At 51.7% G+C, this 20,442-nt stretch overlaps 1 protein-coding gene across 1 annotated transcript; it reads left to right on the forward strand.

Moving 5' to 3' along the window:
* Positions 1-385: 385 nt before the first annotated feature.
* Positions 386-17,396, forward strand: DIPK1C (divergent protein kinase domain 1C; the record flags this gene model as incomplete). The annotated part of the gene is made up of 4 exons (XM_082853060.1): positions 386-577; positions 9,341-10,015; positions 12,742-12,906; positions 17,196-17,396. The coding sequence occupies 4 exons, from the start codon at positions 386-388 to the stop codon at positions 17,394-17,396; spliced, it is 1,233 nt and encodes a 410-aa protein (XP_082709186.1).
* Positions 17,397-20,442: the final 3,046 nt, after the last annotated feature.

Here is a 20,442-nt window from a genome sequence, read left to right on the forward strand (position 1 = left end):
CTTGTCTTCAGGGGAGCCGGGAGTCTGAACCGGGACGAGCCTGAATCTACGCAGAGTCGGTACCAGGAAGGAGCTGGTCTTCTCGGGGAAGAGGTGCAAAAAAAAGTGCAAACGGTGGCGGGGTGCGACGGGCGGAGCAGGGCGTCCCGCGCGCGGACACCCACTGAACCCCGGCTGCTCGGGCGGGCGCGGGTTGTTGCCGCGGGACACCCCCCCTCATCCCCGCCCCCCAGGACGGAACGGGCGCCCGCGCTGCCTCTCCCCCGCGCCCCCTCCCCTCCGCCCGCTCTGCCTCTCCCCCGCGCCCCTCCCGCGCCGGGCCGCCGAGCCCAGACGCGAGCGCGGGGCGCAGGGCGCGGGGCGCTGGGCGCGGGGCGGGCGGGCCATGGCGCGGGCGCGGGCGCGGGCGGCAGGCTCGCGGGGCCGGCCCGGGTGGTGCGGGCGGGGCGCGCTGCTGGTCTGCGTCGCGTGGACCGCGGGTTGGGTGCTGGCGGCCGCGCTGCTGCTCCGCGCGCACCCGGGCGTCCTCTCCGAGCGCTGCACCGACGAGAAGAGCCGGCGCATCCTGGCCGCGCTGGTAGGTGTCGCCGCCGCCGCACTGCCCCGCGCCGCGCGCCCCGGGGGCAGGGCTGGGACACCCTCCGCGGGCCCCGGGAGCCGGGGACTTGGGCACGGCCGTGGACCGAGGAGAGGTGACCCGGACACGGTGCGTGGGATGCGGTCTCCATCCCGGGAGTCCTCTGTGCGCGGGCGGGGATGTCTCCCCCCGTTTTGCCCAAATTGGTCCTTTGTCCCAAGAGAGTCTTCCTGCCCGACTGCTCTCCCGCCGCCCCCAGCCCGCGCTCCTAAAGCAAGTGTTCGGGTCTGTTCCCAGTCTCCCGACTCGGACAGCGGGGCTCGGGGCGCGGGCCGCTGAGGGCTCGGGTCGGGGAGCCCACGCCCCTGCCCCTGGACTCGCCGTTCGGTCGCTCAGCCGCTGTTCGGCGAGTCCAGCCTGGGCTGCACCTCGCCGAGCCCCATGCAGACGGCTCGTAGGGCCCGGCCCCCGCCTCGCTGCGCCCCAGAGCCGCTGCTCTCCCCGGCGCGGTCTGCGGGACCCAAGACAGAGCGCGTTCAGGCGAGCGGAGCGTGAGGGAGGCGGTCGGACCCTGGGGTCCGAGCGGGGTCTCCGGACAGGGGAGGGCCTGGGCGCTCCATAGCTGAGCCCGGCAATTAGGGAGAGAAAGAAACACCTGGGCTTGCAGGCTGCTGCTGCGCGCCCTGGGCCCCAGAGGCGCATTAGTTGATTCCGAACGCCGGCTGCTCTTTGGTCTCTCTGTTTGGTTCGGAAGATGAGGCGCATTAGGAGACTTGGATAAAGGCAGGAATCCCTAAAAGGAAGGCCAAGGTGAAGGTAACGGCAACTATTGTTACATTGATTGAGTGATTACTCACTTCCTAAAATACTGACCATCTCAGTATTTGGTGTGAAAAATGATCTATTTTCTAAGAGATCTTCAAGAAACTCATGGGAAGTTTTCAGTCCAATTGCTTACATCTGGGTGAGCCTTCTGAGATTGTAGGTTTTCAAAACGTGGTAGCATAAAGGCTTTCAAGTAAATGATTTTTTTAAAAAGTGAGCTTGGAAAAACTAAAGGAATGAGGTGAAATGGACAAGCTAGACCAAATCATTTTCCCTAATTGAGTCTGACGTGTCCTCATGAATTGATCATAACGTTGGTGAGATACTCATCGATTCCCTCCATCCTATCTATCAATAATCTATCCATTTATCTGTTCGTTGTTACACTGACGTTCTATCAAGTTTTCTTTAAGTTACAAGAGCTCATTGATTTTCCTCAATAACTCCTCTAAAAATTCCTTTCACTGAAAAAGATTTTTTTCCCTCTGTTTTGGGGAGACTGATTGACTAATTATAGTATAAAATGAATAGCTTGGCCAGGATGACTACCCATGTACCAAAAATAATATAATAGTCTTTTAGATTAAAATAAAAAACAAACACTATTTTTTCATTTCTTTACCTTTGGTTAAGTGAGAGAAAGCCTAATGGAGATTAAATAGCCTAGTATAACTTAAGTCATGGCTCATCATAACTTTCCCAGCATTCCAGCTCATAAATTAAAACCAATTCTGTTTGGAGGCTGAACCAACATGTCTCCTGTGGCAGCCAATCTTTTCTGTTGCCAAAAGAACACTCTGAAATACCATGTCTGTCTGTCTGCCTGAAGTTCACCTGACCAGTTCTCGATGACCTGCTTTTGGGGGGAGCGTCATTTGGAGGCCCCCTTTGAGGCCGCCATTTCTCACGCTCTGCTCAGGACCTGACTTTCCCTTTCTACCCTCTCCATTCTGGATTTGCTGGCGGGAACCCCACACAGCACCGTGGCTCCCTTTCACCCAGGACACTGTGAACTAGACTGAGGTTTGAATAGGACCCCAGTCTCCACATCCTAGACTCTGCCGGGCCCTGGCGGCCACGCAGAGGCTGGCATTGTGGCACTGTGGCCTCCCAGGACTGAATCGAGCCTCTGTCTCTCAGCTCCGCCGGTCCTTTCAATTCATTCTGCCTGGCTTTTATCCTTAATAATAAAACTGGCTGTTATTTTTCTGACTGGCCTCCAGACTCTCATTAGCTTTCACTCTGAATCCCAGAGCACCAAAGGAATAGCCGCAGCTGAGCCAGAGGGAACCCCTTTCCCTTGGGCAAAGCCAAGGGAGTTGTGAACCTCTGAGCACGTTCCCGGGCCCTCACGCCAGGCAGGTGGAGAATCTGAGGATGAAGCTGAGGGGCTGGTTAGGAGCGGGGAGTCACGGGCGCTGGGGCCCCCCCGAGCCTCACCCCACCTCTGGAGGGGGCCCCGCACACTCCAGTCTCAAGAGTGAGTGTTGGAAGAGCCAACTGGATTGGTTCCAGAGTCGAGCCCAGGTCTTCCAGCTTCAGAATTTTCTGGGCAGACGGCAGCCCCCCTTCTTCCTGCGGCTTTTCAGCTCATTCCGTAATCAAGACATCTCTGTGAGGTTTCCAGAGCCCCACTTTCCCAGGGAACCGTGTCAGCAGGCTGTGCCAGGCTGACTAGCGTTGGGTCTGACCGTTCACAGGCCCGGCTTCCGGTTCTGCAGGCAGAGCGCCTCCCAGGGCGGCGGGGACGTATGCTGCGGGTGCCCGCTGAGGCTCACTCGGGGCCGGCTCTGTGCTAAGTAGTTTTACACGTATTAATTCATTTAATCTCAGCCTCTGCGGGGTACGTACTTTTACTCCTCCCATTTCACAGATGGCGAAACTGAGCCCCAGAGAGGTGAAGTAACTTGTCCCGATTCACACGGTTACTGTGTCGTGGAGCCAGGATGTGCCTCTGATAGTAGAAACCCCGTGACAGAACTGGCTCCTCCAATACTGAAAACCATAAGTAACTAACAACTGGGCATATTTAACCCTTCTATAGCACATCACTTTCAAAGCATCTCAAAAAGATTCCCACAGACTCTCTGTTATTCAGAAGGTTTAAGTCCCTTCCGGCTGGTTAGGTCTTGATGTGACTTAACTTGGTTGCCTACATCTGGGATTTCTTTTTAACAGGGCAGGCTTATCTTTCTTTGCTCTGATAGAAACCCAAGGTCCCAGTGGGACTGCAGCATCCAGGGCACATACCCAGAGAGATTTTAATGCAGGGACTGACTCTGCTTTCCTGAGTGCCTTGGCCACGTATGTGATGTCTGTCCTCTAAGCTGTCCAGGGGTCGAGGAGGCTTGCAGAGTGGCCTGGCTAATTGCTCTGAGGTTCTGCAACGCACAGCGTGGCTGCTCCATGAAGGAATTCCACCGTGAGATATGAGGGCTGCTAACCGCATAGGAACTTAATTCTCCTTAAAAACAAAAACAAACACACAAAGGAAAACCCAGCCCTTGGGCATGACCTCTGAGACCCTGTCACCGGTTTCCCAGACTAGAGAGGACAGGTTTTGTTTTTGCCTGAGAACCGAGATACAAGCCAGAGAGGGAGGTTCTAAGTAACCACCACTGAGAACGCTTTCTACAAGAACTGGGGCGGCTGGGAGTGTGCGTTTGCACACAACCTATAAGAAATATGAATTCGCTGTGAGTTTCGTTAATTTTTAAAAAATGCCAGTTAACTATAATGAGACTTTATTAACTTGTTTTTTTTCCCAGCTTATCTTAAAATCTGATACCTGTGGATTTTGTATGCACACACATTTGGGTACAGAAATGTACCTGTTCAAGATGGCAGTCAGGGCCTCCTCATATCCAGAGGAAAATGATTTTTTTTTAAAATGGAGTTAAAAGTACATTACTTCTATTGAGTTTAAAAAAATTAGCTACCTCAATAGGACATGCTGCTAATAAGATAATTTCACTCTTGTCTCTAACACGATGACACTGCTTAACTAGCTTGTAAACTTGTAATCTGTAAATTTACTGGTTTTTAAAAGCCGAGCTAAGTCTTTCTCTGAGTTTAGCAAGCACAGGCATGCAAAAAGATCCTACAGAACTCACTGGAACTCTGGTAACCAGAAGAGCCACAGTGGATGAATTTTACATTCTGTATCAGAAGAGCAGGGACTGATGTGCCAAAAAGGCTTCATCACAAAGGGTGACGACAAAGAGCAGCTCTGCACTACCTACCCCTGCGATCTCCCGTGACAAACGAGGTAGCCGGGGCACGGAAAGTTAGGTCAGAAACCTAGGACAACACCTCCAGTAGCTGGTGGCCCGGCAGGGCTCTGGACGCCCAGCCCCACTGCCCACCCTTCCTGATCGGCAGCTTCCCTGCAAGCTGCCAGCCATCTGGAGGTATGCCTATACCTCAACATGCTGACCTTCAGAAAAAACAGCCAAAGGTAACGTTCCCCTCCAAAATCAGCAGACTGTATGCCAAATGTCCTTGCAACCCCTGTTTGGAACTGCCTTCTGAATTTGCAGGGGCAAATCTCATATGGGTTCGATTTGAATTCGACTTCATCGACGCGGTACAGTTTCGTAGAAAACACCACGCTGTGGGGAGCCAGCGGGGGCAGGGGGTGGTACGGAGGCTCACAGGGTTATTTAATGGAACCTGGGGCAGAGGAGACAAGAATTCCCACTGGCAGGTGGGGCAGCCTCCCAGGGAAGGTGGGTCCGACCCTTGCAGGGGGCAGCATTCTGTCAGGTGGAGACAGAGCAAGTGGCGTTTCTGGCAGGACGCCCAGTCCCTGACACACGGCACTTGCTCTAACCCTGCCCTGTGCTCCCCTGAACTGTCCGGTTCTCTGAACACTCGAGCGACTTCGCATCTGTGGGTTCCTCGGCAGGTCATTCCCTGCTCTCCCCCTCCTGGTCCGCTAGGCAGACTCGCAATTCATCTTTCAAAACTGAGCTCGGGGGCATCTCTCCAGAAAGACGCCTCCCCAGCCCCCTGCCTTCTAATGACCAGGGCTGGAGGGAACTAGAATTCAGAGACCACCAGGTCCTCCGCACCCATGACCTTGGCTGACCTTTACAGGTCTCCCACGACACAGTGTCATCATCCCATGTTACAGACTTGGAAACAAGCCACAGGCCAGCAAGAGGCTGAGCCCAGAGGCAAACCCAGCTGTCCCCAAAGCCAAGCCTGGCCATGTGCCTTTCTTGCTTACACTCCACTGTCATTTGAGGAGTCTGAAAGGCAGCCACCTCGTTCTGTGATGCCTGAGCCTGAGCCCGGCACCTGTAGCTGGATCATGGCTCAGCTCACACACAGCACTGTTACCTGGAAGGTGGCTGGGTGCGCCCGAGGCAGCTTGCCCACGGCCAGTCCCCGCCCCCGGGGTGTGAAGTGGGCTTCTGGGCCCACAGGTGTCTCTCATGGCCAGTGACAATTTCGGCCGCAGTTCCAGATGAGGAGAGTGAAGGCCCTGGGCAGTCACAGCTGACACCCTCGGCACTCCCCGCTCTCCGGCAGTGGCCCAGCCAGGGCCCACACCCCTATCTCGCCCTCCCCATGCCTCTTCCCTCGGCCCAGCACAGCAGGATTCTGAAGCTCGCAGCTCAGGACCCACCTCCTCCTACCAAACTCGATTGTATCATCTGCTTTTCTTTCTTTTCCAGTTCTGTTCTGTCCTTCATACAAAAACACCTTTGATTAAACTACAAATTTGATGACACTCTAAAAAGGATTATGGAATTGAATTAAACCATTTTGGATATACTCAAAGGGCTGAGGGGCTTTATAAGGCAATCAAGAAATAAATGTTGGGCTTCCCTGGTGGCGCAGTGGTTAAGAATCCGCCTGCCAGTGCAGGGGACACGGGTTCGAGCCCTGGTCCGGGAAGATCCCACATGCTGCGGAGCAACTAAGCCCGTGCGCCACAACTACTGAGCCTGCGCTCTAAAACCCGCGAGCCACAGCTACTGAAGCCCGTGAGCCACAACTACTGAAGCCCACGCGCCTAGAGCCCGTGCTCCGCAGCAAGAGAAGCCACTGCAATGAGAAGCCCACGCACTGCCACGAAGAGTAGCCCCCATTCGCCGCAACTAGAGAAAGCCCATGTGCAGCAACAAAGACCCAACACAGCCAAAAATAAATTTATAAAAAAAAAGAAAGAAAGAAATGTTGCCTTTTCTTGTCAGGCTTGTTACAGAGATGTGAAACTCTGTAAATACCAGATAAAATAGAACAGAGCTGCAGCAGGTAAAATGAACAGCCCACATTACTTCGTCACTCACACCTTTTTTACTCCTGGGAGTCTCAATCATTTAAACCTTGCATTCCCACCTTACCTCTAAGATTACCCTGAAAGGTCTCAGAGGAACCGGAATCCGCTGATGCTTTCTTCCGAGGCACCGTGATATGGAAGCAATTCCAAGCAGAGTGAGTCACTCAGAGGGTCCTGATCCTTTGATGCTCCTCTTATGACCCCACGCCTTGGAAAGAGGTACCAGGATGAAAAGTAAAAGGATGGCATTTGACCAAACTGGTGTTAAGTTAAACTGCAAGATGTACACAGCATCAGGTGTATTTAAAACAGTTTCATGGGTGTTTATTAATACAGCTGCATTATGGTTGTCTGTTTTCCAAAGACAAAAAGCAAGCCCCAGGCAAACAGGGTGCGCTCCCAGACTCCAGGATCGGGACCATCGCGTGCATCTTTGGGTTTGGCAAGCATGACATCCCCACCACCTAACACGGTGCGGTGCCGAGATCTAACACGGCAAAGGAGAAGCAGCTTGTGGGAGCCCCTCAGCAGGAAGCTGGAGGGTCAGGTCTGATGGCTTGTCTCGGTCCTTTTGGGCTGTTGTCCAGTTACTGCCTGAAATGGTCCCTGAAATCCAGATACTTGTTTTAAGAACAGGGAGTATATCTTTTTTTTTTTTTTTTTTTTTTGCGGTACACCAGCCTCTCACTGTTGTGGCCTCTCCCGTTGCGGAGCACAGGCTCCGGACGTGCAGGCTCAGCGGCCATGGCTCACGGGCCCAGCCGCTCCGCGGCATGTGGGATCTTCCCGGACCGGGGCACGAACCCGTGTCCCCTGCATCGGCAGGCGGACTCTCAACCACTGCGCCACCAGGGAAGCCCAGTATATCTTTTTAATAAGCGTTTTGGTTATGTGCTTTCAACAAGCCACTGGGAGTATTTATAAAGATCCACCATCCCTTATCCAGTGCTCTGCGGCCAGGCCTGTGTTAGAATTCACACTGTTTGGGGTGTTAGATAATATGCAGCATATATATACCTTCTATTTTGCATATGAGGCAGCACCCGTAATCAGACAAATCCAGCTGATGAATAACTCTGCAGCGAAGTATATGCAAAGTCACAGGTCAAATACATTCAGACCATAAATAGGCTCTCATCTTTTCAGTCGGATTTGACACTCCATGAGGGCGAACGAGTCACGGAAGAACTTGTAGTTTTCAGAGCTTTTTGGATTTGGGGATTACTCACATATCCAAGCATTGGAGGTGTATTTTCCGACTTGAAGCAGCTGTATACAACCTCCTTGGGGTTACTAAAGCCGAGCAGCACAGAACAGCCAGAGAGTCTGGCCAGCGTATAAGTACATACCTGACCTGCCTCTGCCCACGTGGGAGGAAGAGGCGTCTGGGGGGAAACAGGTGGAGTCAGGAAATAGGCTCAACCCCTAATAAACGTGGGTCCAGAGGTTTAGGTTTCCTGAAAGAGATAAAAAAGAAAGAGAACAGAATAATAATCCTCTCTTTCAATCGGTTTCACACTGGCGTCTCCTGCTCCCCCTCTAGCAGGTCTGAAGGGCAGGGCCTGGCTGGACTGTATTCTTAGCACGGATGCTTGCAGTGTCGTGGTGGGGTCACCAGGTCCCCCATGTGGCAGGAGGGCCTAAGAGCCTGACGTTTAGGAGAAGTTCCCCATTTCAGGGTCCCCGAGTGCCTTCCTCACCACCCCCAGGAACTGAACACCCCCCGCTTCTGGGATTTACCCTGCAGGGCTCCTCTTCTGCAGGCGCCCAGTGCCTGCCCTGCCAGCCACGAGGCCTCTCCTGCCTCCTGTTTCCTGCAGTGGGCTCTCCAGACCCCGCAGGCCCCCAGAGCCTGCTGGCCTTATAGCCATACCACTTCCCGGCGACCACAATGGGTGCAAGGGGAGGTTCTAGAGGAAGGGCCATTCCTGGGGTCGCCGGGGACCCACCTCCCGAGGTCTGGCTGACCTGTACTTGACCGGGGGTTGAAAGCTCTCTGGGTGACCCTGACGTGAGGCCAAGAGTTGGGAACCACGGGCCTGGCCCAGCCCTTTCGCTGACAGTCAAGGAAACTGAACGCAGCTGCCAAAGGCCTTTGCCAGCATCACCCACCTCAGCTGGAAGTGGGGGAGGGCAGAGACCTGCTTCCTAAGACCTGGGCCTGGGCCTGATGGAGAACAAACTTGAGGCACTCTTTCAAGTCTTTTTTTTTAATTTTTTAACTTAAATGTATTTATTTATTTTGGCTGCGTTGAGTCTTCACTGCTGCGCATGGGCTTTCTCTAGTTGCAGCAAGCGGGCTCAGTAGTTGTGGCACACGGGCTTCAGTAGTTGTGGCTCGCGGACTCTAGAGTGCAGGCTTGGTAGTTGTGGCACACGGGCTTAATTGCTCCGCTGCATGTGGGATCTTCCCGGACCAGGGCTTGAACCCGTGTCCCCTGCATTGGCAGGCGGACGCTTAAGCACTGCGCCCCCAGGGAAGCTCTCAAACCTTTGACTTCATAATTCCTCTCTGACCCGAGTAGCCTCGTGGTTCACTCTGGTGAAGATGGTCTGCACAGCCGTTAGGAGCGTGCTGGGTGCGGGGACCAGCCTTGTGTCTATTCGCTGCCCCTCCGCGGTGTAACCGACTGTCCCCTTCCTTCCAGTGCCAGGACTACCGGGGCGGCGCGCTCGGCGGAGACCTGTGCGAGGACCTGTGCGTGGCGGGGCAGCTACGGTACCGGCGCTGCCTGTACTACGAGCGGGGCAAGAAGGTGCTGCAGGCTGACTGGCGCGGCAGGCCTGTGGTCCTCAAGTCCAAGGAGGAAGCCTTCTCCAGCTTCCCGCCGCTTGGCCTCCTGGAAGGCCAGCCCGAGGCCGGCGGCCAGGGCTTCCCGGAGGCAGAGCTCCTCCTGCTGGCGGCCGGGGAGGTCAAGAGCGCGCTGGGCCTGGAGCTGGCCGAGGGCGGCCTGGGGCGGCTGGGCCTGGGGCGGCGGGGGCCCCGGCTGCGGGGTCAGCTGGCCAGCCTGTGGGCGCTGCTGCAGCAGGAGGAGTTCGTCCTGCTCAGCCTGCTGCGGGGCCGCAGCCCGCACGCGCCGCCCGTGCTGGGCTCCTGCGGCCACTTCTACGCCGTGGAGCACCTGGCCGCGGGCAGCCCCCGCCTCCGGGCCCTCTTCCCCCTGGACGGCGCGGCCCGCGGCGGCCGGGCCCAGGCGCGCGCGCTCAGCGGCGTGGCGCTCAGCTTCCTGGACATGGTCCGCCACTTCGAGCACGACTTCTCGCACCGCCTGCACCTCTGCGACGTCAAGCCCGAGAACTTTGCCATCAGGAGCGACTTCACGGTGAGTGGCTGCGCCGTGTGTTTCGCCCGTGGAGGGCAGACTTGGGTCTGGGTGGTCCTAAACGAGGGGGTTTCTGAAATCGGGGGAGACCCTGCAGCGTTATGCAACCTTCTAGCCAGGACAACTCCGACCTGCCAAACCTTCCGAGTGGGAATGAGAGAATTTAAAGAACAGAGGCGCCTGCCCGGTGCCGAACTGGGAGGACGGCCGCTCGCAGCGGGAGGCGTGGTCTGTCGTCCTTAAGGGCTGCTCTGTTTTCTCCAAAGCGACTTCGCGTGTTCTTAGGGCTATTTTGAAAGCAAGCAAATTGTGCAGAAAACAGTCTTCAGGAGACAAGGAGCCTCGGAGGATGAGGAGAGAGGACGGCCTTTGGGGGCTTTTGTACAAAGGCTCCGTAGGGGGACACTGTTTTCAAGGTGTCCATGCTCTAGGATGATGGGCAACTTTTTCTAATACTTTCCTCTGGAGACGTTCTAGTCTCCCTTCTGTGGGTGAGACTTCTAGAGGGACAACTGGCGTTTTGGTGCCTCACACAAGGGAGAATCCTTCCCGGGTGGACACGTCAGCCTCTGCAGGCTCTGCAGAAGGCAGGTGAATTTTATGTCCCACTCCAGGCAGTGCAGGCCTACAAAGAAGGGACCGAGGTGGAGAAGCAGCAGCAGGAGGCCCGGGGCTCCGGGGTGGGATGCGGACCTCTGTTTTAAAACCAAGCCCTCCAGGTGATTCTGATGCACACTCAGTGTGAGAACTAGCGAACCGTCGGACCAGCAGGAGGGTTCCCCCTTTGGTCCGTGTTGCAGTGGGGAAGGAGCGCTGTCCTTCAGGTAACGTGTTAAGAATGGATGACGCGCAGTCATTCACTTTCTCGGGTCCCCCCTTGCAGGTCTTGAGAATCTGTCCAGCGGTTGCAAAAGAACTAGGAAAACATCTTTACTTCTTGCTCCCAAACTGTTGCCAGAAAGTGCTCTTTTCAAACAGATGATGTTTCCTGCTCTAGAGGCACACTTTTCAGTGGAGAACAAAATAATCCTCGTCAATCCGTTCTAGTCTGATGCTAGGACGATGTCTGAAGATGATGCAAGTTAGGTAATTTTGTGCAGGAAAAATTTTAGGGTTCTCCCGATGTTATCTAAGAAACCTCAGGCAGGTTCTTCTGTTCATTTTGTTACTGTTCTTATTTTAGGTGCATAGAGTTATGCTTCCAGGAGCTGTAATCCATTCTACAGCACACACTAAAATTAAAAAATAAACCTGGCTCTTCCTGGGAGATGAACAGGGAACAATCAGAGCCAGAAGACAGAAGTAACAGGGAGCTGAAATTCCACCGAGGCCCAGGGGAAGCTGGGGAGATGGCCAGGAACTATCAAAAGAAGTGTCTTGTAGCCCCCCAAATAAATTATGAAAGACAACAGACTCATTAGCACAGCCTCATATATTTCTAGTGTATTAACCAGTATAAATAATGAAATGAGCTATTTCTTTTGTCTGAATAATAAGATAGGAAAAATTGATTAAAATGATAATTTCTGTTTGCAGAGCCTGGATTAGTAATTAGACAAGGCTGTTAAATAGGGAAAAGTTCCCTGTTCTTTATTTTCATTATCTCCACATATTTTGAAATATTTTTCCCTCCTCTGTTTTACTGAATAATCCCCAAGCTTTACTGCATTCTGGCATCAATCTTGAAGGAAAAAACAGAAACAACAACCTGGGAATGTGCCTCCTGACTTTGCAGAGAACGGAGATGTAAATGAACACTTTTTTGAGACGCTACCAAAGGGAGAAGGCCGATATTTTGAGGTTGATCTGTGAAGGCTTGTGAAATGCCACAGACTCCATTAACCTCATCGAGTCTTCTAATAGCTCTTTAATACCTTGAAGCTATACACTGCTTGATTTGGGCAGAGTCCAGGTTTTCTCAGGTTTGAGCTCATCTTTTTTTTTTTTTTAAATTCAGGTGGTGGAGGAACATCTGCATAATTTAGACATTATTCTTTTTCTGGTTTTGCAGTCTATTTGGGTTGACACTAGGAAGATAAATCTGAAATTCCAGGGGCTCATCACATTTTCACGCTGATTGTGGGACTTAGGTTTTGATGCTGCTGGACCAGGGTCCATATGTATCGACCCTAATTTAAGAACTTTGGCTTTGCCACTCCCTGCACTCCCCCAGCTCCCCACAGCTGGAAACCAATCACCTCAGGTAACAGACAGCATAGACGACCTACATACTGCCCACCCCACTCTCACCATCACACCCTCCACCTGTCCCTTGAATGTAGTTTTCTTTTGTTGCTTATATTCATAGGGATAGATTATGTGTCTCACAGCTTTTGTGTTCCTGAGCCTTGAATGTCAGAAACCAAAGTGATAAAGCAACAGAAGGGGAAACCAATTCATTTTAAAGATATTTCAGAGATTCAACTTTTAAATCTGAGAAAACTTTTAAAGATGAAAAGTGATACTAGTTCCACATTCTAGGCTTTCACTGGTGACCACAAAGGTCCTTTTTGCAGTTAAAGCCTTGCCCATACCATCTATGCCGGTGGCTTGTATGTCCCCAGCACAACCTGGCCCCTCTTCCCTGCTGGTAGATTTCTGTGACCCCTGAAGTCTGTGACACTTGCACCTGCAAAGGGGAACAGGGCTGGGGTGATACTGCAGGGCTCCCTCTGTGCTGCGGCCTTGGGGGTCCTCTTGAGAGGCGTGTGCTGTTTCAATTACAGGTGGTGGCTATTGATGTGGACATGGCCTTTTTTGAACCTAAAATGAGGGAAATTCTTGAGCAGAACTGCACGGGAGATGAAGACTGCAATTTCTTTGACTGTTTTTCAAAGTGTGATTTGCGAGTGCACAGGTGTGGAGCCCAGAGAACCAACAGCAACCTGCAGGTGAGCAATGCTGCTGTCCTCTCTGGGTGGGGGGGACCCTGTCCTCTCCGGGGGGGGGGAGACCCTGTCCTCTCTGCGGGGGGGACCCTGTCCTCTCTCAGGGGGGACCCTGTTCTCTCTGGGTGCCTCTGCCTGCCACACTGTGACATCCCGGTGATGTAGCTGAAGGTCATCACCCTTGCCATGTCACCTGGGCTCGATGTGTCCAGTAAGGGCAGGGATGGTGGGAGACGGGGATCATTTGGTCTTAGTCGTCTACCCCGGAGGTTGTCGGCCAAGTGACCCCATGGGGCTAATGGATGGTGCTCCCAGCACAGCCTTTACTGGGTCCCCCAGAGCCACGGGGACTTGGGTAGCCCTTCTCTCTAGGTCTAATTTCTGCATCTACACACACACACACACACACACACACACCCAGAATGAGCACCCAGAGACTGATTCACCAAGGATAAATCTAGAAAAAGGGCAAAGCAGTCCTGAAAACTGGCCAAACCAGAGAGGGTGGGCGACCCCACAGATCCGACAGGCAAGGGGTTAGGCCAGCAGGTGGTTAATAGAAGGAGAAAGTGCATGGGTCCCACATCCAGGAGACCAGTGACAAGTAGGAACCCATCCTGGCTTCCAGCTCTAGGATCCAGTCTAGAGTGAGGGAGACCCAGATGTGGGGCTGGAGAACCCTGCACTGGGAAGACATCTCCCCTCTTCCGGCAGAAGCTGTCTGCTCCCGGCCCTCACTCCAGGCCCTCAGGTGGGTGTGGATGAGCTGGGCTCACAGGTGTTGACCACAACCAGGAAGAGGTCATAGCAGGGAAGCTGGGCGCACCTCCACCACCGCTGATCTCTGCTCTAGCCTCAGCCTTCCTAGTGTTCCATTCTCCTAGCCGGTCCACTCCGCAGTCTCACCTCCACCGCAGTCTGTGTACAATCCTCCAGCCCATAAGGCCAATATAACCCCGGTGCACACCTGGTGATGGGGCCAGAGCCTGAGGCTGAGTCACGCCGGCACAGAGGACTGACCTGGGGAGACCTGGACAGCTGTGTAGTTAACCTGGCGGTCCTGGACCAGGCCGAACAAGGCCCTGGGTCGGCAGCCTCTACAACGTAACGTGGACTCACACCCTCAGTGGGTCTGCAGCGCAATCGTTCTTCTCCAGATGTGGGAACAATATGCTTTCACTAGAGCATCAGCCACCCTGTGACCTCAAACCACAAAGTGGAAACACTAACACCTGCCCTCTGCAGCATAACTGGAGACTAGGGTTGTATCCTTAACATATAAACGGCTCTTACAGAGCCGTTAAGCGGTGAGAGGTACACACACACAAAACTGGCAAGAGCAGAACATATGACAGATACACGGGAGCTGAAGCGCAGACGGACAGAGAACCTGGAAAATATTTAATCTTACTATTCAAAGACATGCAAGTTAAAACCCAGCGATAATAATTTTTTACCTTTAACTATTGGGAATAGTTGTTAAAATGCTATTAATTAACAGGTGAGGCTTCAGAGAAATCGAGGTAAGAGTCTGTATTGTTAACGTGATTGTAAAATTCTACATCCCTCTGGAGGGTGCATGACTGTTGGAAATACTCTCTTTAGCTGAGCAATTTCATTTGTGCACCTTTTCTGATTCTTGCCTTTGAATAAAGACCTAGAAACGAAATTTCGCTTCCTTTAAGGATATGAGAAAATATGAAGCATTCATTAAGCGAAAAAATGCAGGTTACAAATCAGTATTTACCCATGATCTCATTTTCGTTAAGTAGTACGTGATTGGGAAAGAAGATATGAAAACATCAAAAGCAATTACTTACGGATGATAGGATTACAGATAATTTTTATTTTCTTCCTTTTGCCCTATATTTTATAAATTTTCTACGGTGGTATGTATTACTTTTCTAACTTACACTTTGACTCAAAAAAAAAAAAAATCCCTGCCCTGCATCAGTTGATTGACAGATCAAAGGAATAGAATTTTTAAAAATTGCAGAAGTATACCTAATGACATATGGGTATTCAGTATGTTATAAAGGCAGCCTCTCAGGCCAGTGAGAGGGAAGCTGGGTTATACAGTGAGTGGTGCTGGTAAAGTGGGTATTCAGGAACAACAAATGATCACATTAACTCCTGGTCCACTCCTTATATCAAACTAAACTTCAGACGGCTCAAATACTTACACCTAAAAAGTGGAATCCTGAATGTTCCAGAAAAAAACTGGGAGAATTTAAAGTACTACCCTAGAGTTCGGAAGGCCTTTCTGAGTACAGAACAAAGTTCAGAGGCTATAAGAGGAACAACTGACACATTTAACCATTTAAAAAAAAATCCACATGGCAAAAACAAAACAAAGTTACAAAAATATGAGCAAATTTAAAGGTTAAATGAGAAAATTGGCAAAATATTTGCAACTGCTCTTACAGACAAGGAGCATAGAGGACAGAGACAGCCCTTATCTGTCTGAGACTCAGAGCTGCTGAGACTCACGGCATCCCCCAGCATCGTCCTTGGCTCACGGTAACCCCACATCCCAGGGGCAGCGTCTAGTGATTGGTCAGTGGGGAGGGGGGAAATGCCAAGCCCAGCCCCCTGGCCTCTATAAGGAAAACTCTGTAGGCCATTCCAGTACCAGAAGTTTTCCTTCTCCCTTAGTTCCATGGAAAGATGGTTCCTGAGAACGACCCTCAATAAATCCCTGCATGCAAACCTCCACCTTACAGTCTGCTCCCCAGGAAACCAATCTAAGCAGGGGGTTAATGTCCTTAATATATAAAGAGCATTTACATATCAATATGAAAAAAGTTAACAATCTGATGGAAATGTGGGCAAAGAACATCACCTTGACCACTCACTGGAAAGGAAGCACAGATACTTTCAACCTGACCGATAAGAAGAGCAATACAAATTAAACCATTTTCATTCATCAGTTAACAAAAAAGAAAGACGACACGTGTTGTTGAGGGCATTTTTGTCATACGCTGCTATGACAGTGTAACTCGGTACAACTTTTATGGGGTCAATCTGGCAATATCTATCAAAACAACAAATATGCATACCCCTTGGCCCAGAAATTTCATTTCCAGAAATTTAGTCATATGCAAAGTGAAAAAGATATCTGGAAGTTATGTACTGAAGCATTTTTCATAATAGCAAAAGTTAGTGAACAACCTAAATTTCCACCAATAGGGAACTAGCTAAATAATTTATGATATGCATTTGAGGTACAGCCATTAAAACAAATGGAATATCCTTATAAGGACTGATTTGGAAGGCTCTCCCTTATATTTCGTTAAATGGGAACGGAAGCTACAGAACAGTGTGTGCAATATACTCCCATCCATGTAAAGTAAAAGAAAAAGGAAATGCATTTATATTTATAGTCTCTCCAGAAGGACATTCAAGGGAGTGGTTGCCTCTCAGAGCCAGGAGCCGAGTGTCTGGTTATGAGGAGTGGGATGGAGACTTACAGCCTATCTTTTGGGACATTTTCCATGTTTGCCCCTGAAAATGTATTATCAACTCAAAAGAGAAATAAGATAATTTGTTTTTAAACAGAATCCTCAGTCTTGCAGAGGTTGGGAAACACAAGTCAAAATTATAGAAACAGTAGCTCTATAAAATTGAGGCATTTGTTAACTGAGTCTAAGATAAAGTGTGACACAGAAAAATGGAGCAGAATATTAATTATGCAGCGCTCCATCCAACAGGGAGGAAACCATGACGGCTGTAAAACAGACAGTGTGTTTAAATGGAGAATTTAAAGAGATCTTCAGCCTCAGTGAATTTCATACCCAAGGAGAACTAAAGGCTGTGAGATAGTGGCTTAATTTTTACTTCTCCTAAAATAAAACTCTCAAAGCCTCCTCAGAAAGAGTCTGCAGCCTTTCCCTTCTAAAATACCTTTTTTTCAGTGAGCCTCAAAGTACTATCACGTTTGCATACCCCTCGTCACCAGCGTGTCCTGGGGCCCTCAGGACAACCCTGCCAGGCGGCGATGACTGTCACCGTGACCAACCTATGGATAAGAAAGTGCGCCCTCAGGGGTGCGGTGACGGCGGGGCCGGCAGCCTTGGGCCTGCCCAGGGCCCACTCCTTATGCAGCAGCTTCCGCCTGTGACTTTCTGCTGCAGTGTCCTCAGTCCTTTCTGAGTGTCACCTGGAGCTTCCCCCTCGGCATTTCCACCACAGCCGGGGTGGCCTTTTCCCCGCTGGGCGGGTTAGGATCCAGGAAGGGCCCTTCCAGGAGGCCCCCGGGCCTGAGCTGACCGCCCCCTCCCGCCCTCCCCCAGGTCGTCTGCGACAAGATCCTCCGCCACTGGTTCTCCTCGCCCCGCGGCAGCCCCGCCGTCTCGGCCCCGCTGCGGCGGCAGCTGCGGGCGGCGGTGCTCGAGTGCGCGGCCCCGCGGGCCCAGGGCGCGGCGCCCCGCGTGCTCGCGAAGCTGCGGCGCCTCCTCCAGGCCGCGCTGCGGGAGCTGCGAGAGGACGAGTAGCCGCGGCCCCCGCGCGGTGAGGGAGCGCGTCTGCGGCGCGGATAAGGGCCTCGGGGACGCTTACTGTGTGCGGAGGGGGCCGCCCGGCGCTGTTCGTCCCTCAGCCACCTCCTCCTCTGCTCTGCTTTGAGGACCCCTCTGGGCCTCGCCCGTCACCCCTTCGAAGTGACACAAGGGAGGGGGTCCCGGCGCCGGGTTCTCGGAAGGAGGCTCCGCTGTGCTGGAGCAAGCGCCCCGCCGGCGCCCTGCATACGTCACCACGTCACAGAGCGCACCTGCGTGCGCACACACGCGCATGCGCGAGGGTGAGTGCGCACGTGGCCGTGAAAGTTGCGCAGGTGTGTGGACGTGTGTGAGCGGGTGAGGGTGTGGGCCCTGTGCGCCTCCGGGCGGGGAAGGTGCCTTCTCTGGCGTAGCCACTGGCACCGCGGGCCTCGCTAGCAGAGAAGAGTCATCTTGCTTTTGGAATTGAAAACAATAAAAAACCCAAGTCTCATCTCTGGGAGCTGTAGTTTGTACTGGCAAGGGTGTGAAAGCACAGTTTACAGTGTTTTTCATTTTGAGGAATGAATGGATTTTACGGATTTTAACATCGCTTTTAGGAAGCACTTCATCTCTTATCACAGTACATCCTCCCTGGGAGCAGGGGTTGCAGGCTTGGTGAATTCAAGGCAGAGCCAGGGCCAGGTGGCCTGTGCTCAGTGCCTGTCTGTGACCCGGCGCCTCTCTGCCGCTCCAGTGAAGACCAGGCCGCAGGCCCCGTGTCAGCTGTTGGCAGAATTGGTTCCAAGGCGTTCCCGATGCTGTGGCTCTGCTGCAAGAGAGCAAACGGGAGGAAACCGCATGCTGGTCACTCCCCGGGTCGGGCACGTGGAGCCGGCCAGAGGTCTGTCCACCTTGGGGGGGACACAGCCCTAGTCCACATCTGGGGAGGGTGAGAGCTCAGCAAACCACCACAGGCCACCCTCAAGGTAAACCCAGAAAGACGCCAAGAGAGGATTAGGGATTCTGTTGATGGTTTACAAACAGGAGAAGACAAATTAATCTGAAGTTTTAAAATATCACAAATTGACAAATTCCAAGTATTTCTTTTTTCCTTGCCCAAACCCCTTCTGATGTAGACAAAGAGCAATTGCCTATGTATGCTGGTTCAGCTGCATCTCCACTCGCCCAGAGGAAGGACGTGTGGGGGGTGTAGTCTAAGGCCCCCCAGTTCTAACTCTGTGACTCCCCACACTCTGGTTGGAAGGACCCCTCCCCTCCCCCATCACCACTGGCATTTTCCACATGACTGAATTTCATCAACGGCCTCCTCTAATCAAATATATGAACGACCCACTCTGCCTAGCAGGCAGTAAAAATCCACGTCTGTCACTTTTGTGGCAGAAGTAAACTAAAACGAAAGTTTGAGCACAGGCCTTGGATGAGTAGATTCTAAAAGAAAAAGAGAATTGGCTGCGGTGTTCCCAGCAGAGCCGTGTTGCACCTGAGCTGTGCTATTCGAAGTTGTGTCTGCAGTGGTGAGGGTCTTAAGGGGCCTCCGGGCCCTCGGGGCAGGTTCTCTTTCTGAGCCAAAGGTTCCCACGAAGACAGTGAGAAATAGACGGCCAGGGAGGGAGGCGCAGGGGCTTTGCGGTCTGTGCCCTCAAAACAGTCGTCTTTTGCATCGTGAGGGCACATGGGTCCCCTGTGGTTGCCCTGGGGTTACAGCCCTTCCTTGGCCTTTGAGCTAACCGCCCAGGCAGCGGAGGGAAAAGGTTCCTTTTCACTTCAACCAGAATGGAAACAAATGTTTCTGTTTGTCATGGAGGCTGTGCAATATGTAATTACCCAACACAATAGTGTTTTTATTGTTGAAAATTGCAGTTTATTCCTTCCCCTGCGTCTGACCACCCATCTCACACACAAACACACACAGACACACACCACGCCCCTTTCCCATCCCGCCTGGAGAATTCCCTCTATGGCAGTATCTCTTAGACTGTGGTGAAGTTCAGTTGTTGTTTTTTCTTCAATTTTCAAACGCTTGCAAAATAATACTATATAATACAATAAACAAACACTGTATCTGTATTTAATATTTTCAATGTGACAAGTGAGATTCTTTCTTGCTCATCTGATTAAACAACCACCTTATTTGTAGGGGAAAATGTCTCCCTAAATATTTCTATGTTTTGTTTTAATAACATGCATAGTAGACAAAACACGCTCAGTACTGTGTGGACGGGACTCGAAGAGATTATAAAGTGAGCTCAGCAAGCACGGTTTATTCCTTTTAAAGTTTTATCCAAATTAAAGCAAGTAAGTGCTTTATTCATTTATAAACCCTCATCAGAAGTCAATTTTCACAATTCATCTTAATAAATTACAGTTAAAATGATCTTTTGATGAAATGATTCCAGATTTTATGCCCTGTTGGATTACAGGTGACAAACCTTAACTGCACAGAAATTGTAGGCAGCTCAGGCCACATGCTATGACCGCATGATGCCTGAACTGTTCCACGAAGCGTGGACGATGTCAAGTGGCCACAAATGTTTCTAACCCTCCTCTCAGTTCTTATCTCCTCACAGGAAGTGAGTAGCAAGCAGTTCACAGATGTGCCACCTCCAAGAAGTCCTCTAGGCTTGCCTCCCATGGGTCTGCCCCCATGTTCGGCACCAGCCATCTGGGAACACCCAGGACAAACGCCTAGCATTTTAACTTTAATTATTGGAAGAGCAGCTATTTTAAAAACTTGATTTGGAAGCTGTTTTTTGAGCAGCTGGGGTGGGAGAGTTAGGCTGGAAATTTCTGAAACCAAGGAACATAAAGAAACTGTAACATTTACTGTGCTAGTAACTGCAGTGTAGGGGAAAAACGCCACTCTGGCTCTGTAACATACGTGATTTCTCCCACCTTTTGGGTCCTGAAATCTGTGTTGAAGACGTTGATTCTTGACTTTGGCCTCAATCTTACTCCTTGTGTTTTTCCAGTGGACTGTATTTCATTCCTCTTAAGGATCGCTGAAGTGAAGCGTCATGAGAAATCCCATGGGAAAATGTTA

The sequence above is a fragment of the Leucopleurus acutus genome (assembly GCF_964270905.1).
Source record: "Leucopleurus acutus genome assembly, chromosome: 13".
NCBI lineage: Eukaryota > Metazoa > Chordata > Mammalia > Artiodactyla > Delphinidae > Leucopleurus > Leucopleurus acutus.